This window comes from Cebus imitator, unplaced genomic scaffold, assembly GCF_001604975.1.
Source record: "Cebus imitator isolate Cc_AM_T3 unplaced genomic scaffold, Cebus_imitator-1.0 Scaffold1, whole genome shotgun sequence".
NCBI classification, from domain to species: Eukaryota; Metazoa; Chordata; class Mammalia; order Primates; family Cebidae; genus Cebus; species Cebus imitator.
The window spans coordinates 16,301,215-16,312,648 of NW_016107316.1; the positions used below are offsets into that span (position 1 = coordinate 16,301,215).

General features: G+C 44.1%; 2 protein-coding genes across 3 annotated transcripts in view; one reads left to right on the forward strand and one right to left on the reverse strand.

The window, feature by feature from the left end:
* Nucleotides 1-919: 919 nt before the first annotated feature.
* PTRHD1 (peptidyl-tRNA hydrolase domain containing 1) lies at nt 920-3,395 on the reverse strand. Its single transcript, XM_017526999.2, has 2 exons — nt 3,115-3,395; nt 920-1,255 (listed from the first exon to the last, which is right to left on the reverse strand). The coding sequence occupies exons 1-2, from the start codon at nt 3,364-3,366 to the stop codon at nt 1,085-1,087; spliced, it is 423 nt and encodes a 140-aa protein (XP_017382488.1). The 5' UTR covers nt 3,367-3,395; the 3' UTR covers nt 920-1,084.
* Nucleotides 3,187-11,434, forward strand: part of CENPO (centromere protein O) — an 18,779-nt gene continuing 10,531 nt past the window's right edge. The window contains exons 1-3 of one of the 2 annotated variants that reach the window (XM_017526984.2): nt 3,400-3,490; nt 3,851-3,959; nt 8,900-9,069. In XM_017526984.2, the coding sequence (XP_017382473.1) occupies nt 3,914-3,959; nt 8,900-9,069 (216 nt within the window). In that variant the 5' untranslated portion in view covers nt 3,400-3,490; nt 3,851-3,913. Of the gene's footprint in view, nt 3,491-3,850; nt 3,960-8,899; nt 9,070-11,434 lie in introns of both variants that reach the window. The other variant, XM_037737786.1, reaches the window with a different exon arrangement.

The following is an 11,434-nucleotide window of genomic DNA, read 5'->3' on the forward strand; positions in this document are numbered from 1 at the left end:
ACTAGTGGTGAACAGACCATGGGGCACCCCAGTGAGCAAAATGAGAGGCTGACACAGGGCAGTGGCACTGAAATGACAAGAAAACAGCTGTAGTACTTGGCAGATTTCATCGAATCAAATAAATTTGTATCTATGTACATATATATAGACACACAAATTTTAACTTCTTGTTATTATTTTAGAGACACTGTCTCACTGTGTTGCCCAGGCTGGAGTATGGTGGCATGATTAGAGCTGACTGTACCTTTAACTCATGGGCTCAATCCTGCCTTGGCTTCCCAAAACCCTGAGATTAACTGACATGAGCCACCGCTCTGGCCAAATTTTAACATCTTTGTTATTGAAATACAATCAATTGCATGTTTTAATTTAATTGCCAGCATTTTTAAAAATAATACATCAAATATTACTGCATCATAAAGTTCATGTTGTCTTAGAGTCAATGAAATATGATACCTGACTGTGAGTAAGAAACAAGGAATTCAAAAGCAAAGTTTCAAACCTGGGTGATTTTTGTTTTGCTCTTGTTGCCCAGGCTCAAGTGCAGTGGTGTGATCTGGGCTCACCACAACCTCCGCCTCCTGGGTCCAAGCCATTCTCCTGCCTCAGCCTCCCGAGTAGCTGGGATTACAGATATGCCACCATACCCAGCTAATTTTGTATTTTTAGTAGAGACAGTGTTTCTCCATGTTGGCCAGGCTGGTCTCAAACTCCTGACCTCAGATGATCTGCCTGCCTTGGCCTCCCAAAGTGCTGGGATTACAGGCGTGAGCCACTGTGCCCAGCCAAACCTGGATGATGGAGTTTCCTTGATCCCCACAGGAGAGCATAACCAAATCTTCTATTTGAGTAATGATCCCCAGACAATACTGCTCACCCACCTTCCCCACTTGAACTTATTAATAATAATAAGAGGAAGTAGTTATTAGTGACAACTTTAATATGAACACGTGCTTAACCCTCAAGAAATTGTCACAACTGAAAGAGGGGAGCAAGCTGACACTGCAGGGAGCACACGATGCTTAGGAATGGGTGGTCTGCTGTTTCTGGATCCAGTTGATATTCAAGCATATCAAAGCAGCAGTCATTTGAACAGTCGGAACTTCTTCAAATACTGGCCCACTTCTTCCTTGGGGTAGGGCCGGAGAGCAATGCACGTGGCAATATTCTCTGGTTGCTCGAGCCATAGCATGTGGTCAATGTTCTTCTGTTGCAGGGTCTCAGCCAGCTCCTTTAGGGTGGTCTCATCTGGGGCCTAAAGGAGAACACAGAACACAAACTGAATAGACCATCTAGGAAGTGTCAGAAGGCCAAAAAAGGTTTCAGGAGTCCTCGTAACTGAAAGTGGAGTAACAGCTTTAGCAAAGAAGGAGCTGCAGAACAACCATGCCATTCCTTGCTGCACTGGGGAAGGGAGAGAAGCTTCATATTCCTGTTCAGAAAATGGAGATTTGTATCTTCCCTCGTGAGATGCTGCATGCCCAACACACACGTGTAATGTGTAATTCTGCTCTACACGTTTTCTAGCTCTCCTATGGCTATGCCCATAATTTTAAGTGCCTCTGACTTTAACAGCTGCCCAGTGGAAGGATTTCTTCTTTTTGAGATGGAGTCTTGCACCGTCACCCAGGCTGGAGTGCAGGGGTGCGATCTCGGCTCACTGCAGCTTCTCCCTCCTGGGTTCAAGCGATTCTCCTGCCTCAGTCTCCCAAGTAGCTGGGATTACAGGTGCCTGCCACCACATCCGGCTAATTATTTCGTTTTATTTATTTATTTTTTTTGGACCGAGTCTTGCTCTGTCACCTGGACTAGAGTGCAGTGGTGCCATCTCGGCTCACTGCAACCTCTGCCTCCTGGGTTCCAGCAATTCTCCTGCTTCAGCCTCCCAAGTAGATGTGATTATAGGCACCCACCACTACGCCTGGCTAATTTTCGTATTTTTAGTAGAGACGCGGTTTCACCATGTTGGCCAGGCTGGTCTTGAACTGACCTCAGGTGATCCACCCGGCTCAGCCTCCCAAAGTGCTGGGATTACAGGCGTGGGCCACTTTGCCCAGCCTCTCTTCGTCCCTTTATAAAATAGGAGGATTAATGAAATTCGGCTCAGACCTGTGCCTGGCACGTACTAAGGACCCAATAAATGTTAATCCTGGTATCGTCTTATATTTTGTTGGCCTTTCTGACTACAACAGCACCTCAACTTAACCAGTAGCAACTCCTAAGTCCCTTTCTTGAGTCATGACTAACAACTAAGAATCAGCAGACGTCTTTTAAACTCCGGGGAGTCACTTAATCTCTGTGGGCTTCATATCATCTGCGACAAGAGGAGTCTGAACCTGATTTCCTGAGGCGTCTTCCTAGGAAGAAAATCTAAGTGAAAAGCCAGCGGCTTCTGTTCTGCCTACTCAGATTCTCAAGACATTTTCCTACAGGTTACCGCTTGATGTTTCGCTACCCAGCAGCAATTTTCTTGAACGATAACCTGTCTTTGCCAGTTACCCATGAAGGGATTACTCTCCCCCTCCACCTGAGTTCTGGCTTAATTAAAGCCATTTTTCCTTATTATAAAATATGTGCTTAAGGTAGAAAATTTAAAAACTATAGAGAAGCATTAGGAAATAACCAAAATCTCACCATGTACTGCTTAATATTTAGATATATTTCCTTAGTTTTTCCTTTCGAAGCCTGGATCATTCTGTATATATAGTTCAGTTAGCTTCGAATCATGAGCACGCTTCCAGGCCACTAAATATGCTTCAAAACCGTTAAGGGCTCCCATGATTATCCTTGTGCAAAGCTCTTTGGGTGCATCTGATTATTTTCTTAGGCTATATCTCGAAGCAGCAGGAGAGACAGAGTCAAAGGGTAAGGGTGAGATTTGCTTGGTCATCTGCAAAAAGAACCTAACTGCTATTTTAAAAGGGGTACCGATTTACACCCCTGGTGCCTGGTCTATCTGAGGCTAGGTTCAATTTTTACTAAGGTTTTTAATATTTATTTTCAAATAATTTGGCGTCCTACCCAGGTAAATACTCAGTTTGACTTCACTTTGTACTGACCCCAAGCGAGAGCCCTCGACGTCTCAGCACCTCCCCCTCCGCCCGTGTGCCTCACCTCAAGGACCACTTTGCGCATGCGCCCCAGCTCTTGGAGGTAAGCGGCTGTGTGCGGGTGGTCGCGGTGAGTGTGCAAGGCCGCAGTGGCCGCGTGACAAGCCTGCGCTACCAATGCGCCCGCCGGCCAGGAGAACGGAGCTTGTGATAGATCCTTTCGTAACACCAAGTATTGTACCAGGACCTGCGGCTCCGCCCCTGAGGCCGCCATCTTCCTGACCACCCGAAAGACCGGACCTACTCTCCGGAGCATGCTGGGATCAGGGCGGGGCCCTGAGCGCCGCCATGTTTTTGTACGGCAGTATCGCAAAGCACGCCGGGACCGGTTGAGTTGATTTTGAAGACGTGGATGGCGGGAATTCTCGCCCCTGGCCTGGGTGAGCCAGAAGGAAAAAAAAAGGTAGGGGAAAGACCCAGTGTTGGACCGGACAGTGGCCAGGGTGGGGGGCTGAACAGCCTTCTTAAAATTTCTTTCCTGGCTGGGAAGCCCGCTGGACGGAGGAGCCGTGCCTTCGGGAGCGTTTAGGGGGCGCGGGGGTGGGCGTGGACTCTGCTGGCTCCGACGCTGGGAGCGGGCGGGCGGCTCAAGGCAGGGGGTCCTAGCGGTGACATTTGTGTCATCCGCGGCCCAGGGGTTGTGCCTGAGTGGTGTGTGCCCTGCCGTCTGATTTTGAATGGGAATAGATATGATATGACTCTCTTGCTATTTTTTTTTTTTTTTTTTTTTAACCAGCAAGGACATTGAGGTCCCTATCACCGCTTGCTGGACAACTTCTTGAGAAGGCCCTTGGGAATCTGAGATGGAGCAGGCGAACCCTTTACGTCCAGATGGCGAGTCCAAAGGAGGTAATCAGAGGGTCGCCGCCTTCCCCTTTCTGCTGCTGCCCAAAGATGATCCGCAGGCTGAGAGAGCCCTTTCCTCCTGGAACTGACGTGAGACCTGGCCCGTTTGGGAGCAGAATGGTGAAAGGACCTAACACTGAAGACAAAGGGACAGGCAGCCAAGACCATTCGAGGAGGAAAAATGGCTTCGTTTCTAGGCTCCCACCCGTTTTGAAACCGATAAGTTGCATCCGTTATGTGCTGTGTTTATATTCTGAACTAGGGTTCTAGCCAGGGGTCTCTTTCCTCTCCCTGGATTTTTTGGGCCATTTATGCATTACTCCTGAGGGAGGGCCAGTGCAGGGCCGTGACTTTGGTGTTGGTTAGAACTGGGTTTGAGTCTTGGCTCTGCCATTTTAAATATTATGATCTCAGGCAAGTCAGTTTATTTTCTGCCTCAGTTTCTTCCTCTGGAAAATGCAAGTGAAAATAGCGCTGTTGTGGTGGTTGTGGAAAAGGTGTTTCTTTTGTGGTGGAAAGGTATTCAGACTTTTCAAGTAAAGCATTTAGCACGTGTCTAATATATAGGAAGTATTCAATAAAAGGTTTAATTCTTTACATACTCTGTAAGTATCTTAAGATGTAGAAAGTGTTTAAAGAATGCTTTATTGTTAGAGTTGCTTAGAATTATGAACTCTTACTTAGTCCTTAGTCCTTTGGAAACTGAGATTTACATGCGAATTTCTGTCCAGAAGTAAAGTTGCTTTCCTCTTTAGTGCCCAGTAATATTTGTGGACAGTTTGGTTTTGTATGACTTTATGTCCTGTGCTACGAATACTTTTTAGAACTTTGAAATACTTAATCAAACCTGATGCCTAAATCCAAAGGGTTCTGCACTAGTACTTTGGGAAAGCTTGCCATAAAACCCAACCTAAAATATTACAGTTTTAAAAAGAATTTCTGAGTGTCTCAGTGAATTTGGCGACCCTACTTTTCTCTGGGTCATCGTTATCCTTGACAACTGAGAAGTAGCTATATTCAGCTTAAGATGACTTAAGCTGAGACTTTAGATAATAAAAGTGTATGGGGTAAGATTTATTGTTACTTTAAGACTAAAAATAAGTTTGGTGACTTTATGTAGTAGAAACATGCTACACATTCAGGAGTAACCTACTCGCTAGTCCAGGCCTAATTTTGTTTCTGTTAAAATAAGCAGTGAGGTGGAGGTTTTGGATTATCTAGAGACTTAGACCAGTCCCCTTATTCTGTACCCAAAACAATATTTAAACATTTAGCTGTTACCCAGACTCGTTTTATCCCTCTGCTTCTGTCATTTCAGCTTTTTGCTTATGATTTGAAATCTCCCCACTCATTTGAGAAGGAAGGACACGGAATTTTAGTTGCGTTCAGATGATTTATTCAAATGGGCAGGGATTTTGACCTTTTTTGTAACCTTTTTTTCTGACAAAGCTGACTGATGAGCATGAGATGCAATCATAACTTCCAAGGTAAAGCAGGCTCAGCAGATAGACTCTCTTTTCTGTAGTAGCAACGCTAAACAACAAGCTAACATAGTTTTGAACACCTGCTTATCTCAGAAACTTCGGGAACAGTGATAGCTCCTCTTTTAGTAATGTAGAATTTCCATAAAATAGAATTTGGTCAGGCATCACCTGTGCCACTCTAAATTAAACCGTGTGTATGTGCTTTTCAGAGCACCTCCTGGTTGGACATTAAATAATTTTTGTAAGCTCTATGAGGACAGGAACTTCATTTTGCCACCACGGTATGAATAGTTTCCAGCATGGTCCTTGGTCTATAGTAGATTCTCGATACATAGTTGTTGGACAGAGAGATTTCTTAATAAAGCAGTGAATCACGTGCCAATTGTTAGGACTAATTTATTTAAAATTTTGGTATTTCACGAATATTATTGCAGTAATGTGGATCTTCCTGTGGATATACGCCAAGTGAACTAATCTCCAGCAGCAGCATGCCTGGTTGTCCATGTTTTGGTAAATATTTCCAGAGTGTTTACCATGTGGCAGGCATTGTGCCAGGTATAAGGGATACATGGGTGAACAGAAATGCACATGGCCCCTGATTTAGGAACTTTAAGGTTTGGTGAGAGATAAGCAATCAAATAATCACATTAATGAATATACAATGAAAACTATAGGGCTGGGTGCGGTGGCTCAAGCCTGTAATTCTAGCACTTTGAGAGGCCGAGGTGGCAGGATCGCTTGAGCTCAGGAGTTTGAGACCAGCCTGGTAAACATAGTGAGACCCGCGTTTCTTATTTAAAACAAAACAAACAAAAAAACTATAATATTGTCTCAGGCTCTTTGAGATCTTATGTGCTGGCAGCTGACCTTGTTCTGAAGGTGCTACAAAGGTTTACCTGAGGAACTGCTGCTTGCATTGAGTGCTAACGAGCTAGAGTAACTGCAGGTGAAGGTGGATAAGGGGCCGTGGAAGAGCATCTGGTGTAGGGGGAATCAGGTTGGTAAAGAAGCTGGGCAGGTTTGAGAGGCTGAGAGGAGGGCTGTGTGGAAGAGCATTGAGAAGGAGCAGCATGATACTGACGAGGGCAGGAGAGACGCAGAGGCCAGTAGGCTTCGTAGGCAGTGTGCAGTCATCGAAAGGCTTTAGCCAGCTGGATGATGTGACACAATTTAGGTTTTGAAATATGCCTTCATTGTATGGGCCACCTAGGAAAATTGTAATCGGCCAGAAATGGTGGTAGCTTGAACTACAATGGTGGCAGTGCAGATGGGGAAAATGGAAATATTTCAGAGATACTAGGAATGTATATTCAGTAGGATTTGGTAACAGATTAGGACTGGGGCAGGAGAAGGTGTAAGGAAGAAAGTACCTGGCTTACACAGCTAAGTGGATGATGGTTCCAGTCATGGGGGGGTTTAGAGGGGGAAGATGATGAATTCAGTCTTGGACATGTTGATTCTCAGGTTTCTGTAAGTCTTCCAAGTAGATGCACTGAGAAGGCAGGTAGATATTCTGCTTTCTCAGGAGCAGGAGAGAGGTATAAGCTAAAGATACATATTTGTGAGGCATTGACATATATGGCCATTAAGGCTGTGGGTACTGATGAGATTTCTTCTGGAGAAAAGAGGTCTTAGGACTGAGCTCTGGAAAATTTCCGCATTTAATGGTCAAGGAGGAGAGTAGCAGCCTGCAAAGCAGAAAGAGGGGTCAGAGCGGTAAAATGTAAGCTTCAGAAAACCAAGGTGTTCATCTCTAGTTCATCACTGTGTTCCTAGTGTCTAAAATAGTGCTTGGCACAAAATAGATGCTTAATAAACATTTATTCAACAAGGCAAACCTTACCAAGGCTGGTATGCTAAGATTCAAGGGAAAAGAGGATTTCGTGAAAGTGGTGATCAGTAGAAGCATATAGCGCTGGGAGGTGAGATAAGGGCGCTCGAAAAATGTTCTTTGGGTTCAGCAGCATGGACATCACTGTTGATCTTAGAGTCGTTTTGTAAAATAATAGGAACAGAAGTGAGTTTCAAGTGGGTTAAGGTATGAGTCACGGGCAAGGAAATGGAGAAAGTGAGTACAGGTTGAGAACTGAAAATCCAAAATCTGAAATACTCCAAAATCGGAAGCACTGACATGATGCTCAAAGGAAATGCTTATTTCTGATTTTGGATTTTCAGATATGGGATGTTCAGCCAGTAAGTATAACACAAATATTCCCAATTCTGAAATCAGAAACACTTCTAGACCCAAGACTTTCAGATGAGGGATACTCAACTTGCATGGACAATGCTTTTAAGTAGTTTTCCTGGAAAGGAAAGGAGAGAAAAGGGCAATGGTAGCTGAAGGGGATTTGTGAGCAAGAATAGGCCTGTGAGTGAATGTGTGTGTGTGAATGAGTGTGTGTATGAGTGTGTGTGTTTGAAGACATTTGAGACTTGAGCATATGTGGAAGGGAAATGAACACAGCTGAGAAAATGGGTAACTGATCATTGACGGTTTCTGAGAAAGCAAGAAGGGATAGGCTTCAATGACGAAAACAGGATAATTCTGCATATAGTGTTTCTGTTTCTATTTGATCTCACACAATTTTTTTTAATGGTTTTATTAGCCGTAAAAACCGTAAGAGGTTTCCAGTCTTAATTAGATGAGTGAATAAGTTTTTGGATTCTGTCCCAAGGCAAGGAAAGAAGATTAAGATTTTCATACATTTATCTGTATGAATCCTACAAAATAGATGCCAGGTGTACTTAAGAAGCCCGATTAAATAAAGTCTGGGACTTTTTTTTTAAACAAAAAGAAGAGCAAGACAGAGTCTTGCTCTGTCACCCAGGCTGGAGTGCAATGGTGCAACCTTGGCTCACTGTAACCTCTACCACCCGGATTCAAGCAATTTTCCTGCCTCAGGCTCCTGAGTAGCTGGGATTACAGGCCCATGCCACCATGCCCGGCTAATTTTTTGTATTTTTAGTAGAGATGGGGTTTCGTCATGTTGTTCAGGCTGGTCTCGAACACCTGACCTCAGGTGATTCCCCCCCCCCACCTTGGCCTCCCAAAGTGCTGAGATTACAGGCATGAGCCACCACACCCGGCCTTGAGGGGGATTCTCTCCAGCCCGTGGTAAAGCTACGGAATCATCCTTTACACACTAGAGATGTAGATTTTCGATAAACTGCAGACCTAGATAAGACACTGCTGCCTAATCAGTGTGTGATAGTTCATGTCCTCTCTCAGGCTCTCTTTGAAGAGGATCCTGTTTTACATCACTCTTCAACCTACAAGGTTGATGATCTTTGATTTCAATTGTTAGCTTCCTTGGTTTTATAAATTGACAGATACCTAACAATTCAGCTGGCCACAAAGTTCTGGTAAAAAAGAGTCACCTGTTCTTCCCTGAGAGGAGTCTGGTTGCCACAGTGAGAAATCCTTGGCTTCTTGTGAAATTCTCCTTTTACTCCCCTTAGGTGTTTTAGCTCACTTGGAAAGGCTAGAGACCCAAATGAGCAAATCCCGTAAACAGTCTGAAGAGCCACAGAGCGTGCAGGCCCAGGAGGGTGCTCTTGGAACCAAGATTCATAAACTGCGGCATCTGCGAGATGAGCTGAGGGCAGCAGTGCGGCACCGGCAAGCCAGCGTGAGTAGAAGGGTGGCATCGGCCGTTCCTTTAGATTGTCATGAACAAACGTGATTTGGGAATTGGTGAATTGGCAAATTTTTATAATGTGTTTTACTTGTGATCTTACTGGATTGATTGCAGTCCTTGATCCCTCAAATGATCAAACCTGTAGAGTTGGCCGGGCGCAGTGGCTCATGCCTGTAATCCTAGCACTTTGAAAGGCTGAGGTGGGCCTATCACTTGTGGTCAGGTGTTCGAGACCAGCCTGGCAAACATAGCGAAACCCTGTCTCTACTAAAAATACAAAAATTAGCTGGGTGTGGTGGTGCGTGCCTGTAATCTCAGCTACTTGGGAGGCGGAGGCATGAGAATCGCATGAACCTGGGAGGTGGAGGTTGCAGTGAGCCTAAATCGAGCCACTGCACTACAACCTGGGCAACAGAGCAAGTCTCTGTCTCAAAAATAAAAAAATAAAAAAAGCCTGTAGAGTTGCAGTGAATATCATTGTCACCTAACATTTGTCAGGCACTACTGATAAGCCAGGCAGGTTCTTCCTGACAGATTCTTAATCTGCCCTAATAAACAGCTACGTTCATTACCTCAATCACGTACATATTGGGTATATACCTAGTGGAATTGCTGGCTCATAGGATAGGTATATCAGGTTTAGTAAAGTAAATACTGCCAGTTTTTGAAAATAATTGTACCAGTTTGACATTCCCAGCAAGATTGTATAAGATTTCCATTGTTTTGCATTTTTACCAATACTTACAGTGACCTGACCTGAGTTGTTGATACTTTTGTCATTAGCGACATTTGTCACCCAGACTCAGAACCTCACAGGGAACTTGACCCTTCCCTTTTTTCCATTTTTTCTCTAGCTTAGGTTCAGTCAGCAAGACCTATCAGATTTTTCTTTTATATTGTCTCTGTCCCTCCTCCATTGCCACACCTCAATTATTAGCCATATATGGAATAAATATCAGGTGATCTGGATGCCAGGATTATGACAGTAGTCTGCTAGTTGGTGCATCTTCTAGTATTTCTGCTTTTCCAATAAATCCTGCACAGCCAAGAAAATGCTTCATGAAACATCACACCCTTTCTCTGCTCTAAAACCGTCAACAACCATTCATTGTCTATGGGATAAGGTCAGCTTCCCTCCTTCTCTTCCTTTTCCATCTACACCTCTCTTCCTTCCTCCCTTCTTCCCTTCATTTTTTTTTAAGTGCTATATATATATGAAGTGCATAAATCTGATGGACTTTGTTACAAAGTTAGCACAGCCAGGTGACTGCGACAGAGGTTCAAGTATAGAACGTTACCAATACCCTAGAAGTCTCCAGTTTGCCTCGTCCTAGTCACTTCTCTTAAGGTAACCGCTATTCTGATTTCTGTCACCATAGATTGGTTTTACCTGATTTTGAACTTTATATAAATGTTAGAAGTACAAACTCTTATGTCTGACTTCTTTTGCTGAGTCTTAGGACTGTGAGATTCACCTATACTTTGCTTATAGTGGTCATTTTTTTTTTTTTCTTGAGATGGAGTCTCCCTTTGTCACCAGGCTGGAGTCCAGTGAGTGGCGTGATCTCAGCTCAGTGCAACCTCTGCCTCCCAGGTTCAAGTGATGTTCCTGCCTCACGCACCCGAGTAGCTGGGATTACAGGCATGCACCACTACGCCCAGCTAATTTTTGTATTTTTAGTAGAGACAGGGTTTCACCATGTTGGCCAGGGTGGTCTCGATCTCTTGACCTCGTGATCCACCCGCCTCGGCCTGCCAAAGTGCTGGGATTACAGGCTTGAGCCACCGCGCCCGGCCTAATTTTTGTATTTTTAGTAGAGAGGTTTCACTGTGTTGGCCAGGCTGGTCTCAAAATCCTGATCTCGTGATCTGCCTGCCTCGGCCTTCCAGAGTGCTGGGATTACACTTGTGAGCCACCGCCCCTGGCCTGTGGTCATTTTTTTTTTTATTGCTATACAGCAATTCTATTGTATGAGTATACTACAGTTTACCCTTTCTACTCTGGTGTCATTTGGGTTACTTCACTTTGGGACGATTATGAATGTTGCTGCTATTAACATTTGTGTTTTCCTGTCCTTTGGTATAAAAATATACGCATATATATTGGGTATGTGCCTAGTCAGATTGCTGGGTCATAGGATATGCATATTAGATTTACTAAATTCTGCCAGTTTTTGAAAGTGATTATACCAGTTTAACATTCCCATACCAATACTTGCTATTGTCAGTTTTTAAATTTTGTCATTCTGATGGGAGTATAATAATACCTCATTTTGGATTGAATTTGCATTTGCTTCATAACCACTGATGGTGAATCCCTATATTGAACATTTGAAAATACTCTATTGTGAAGTGT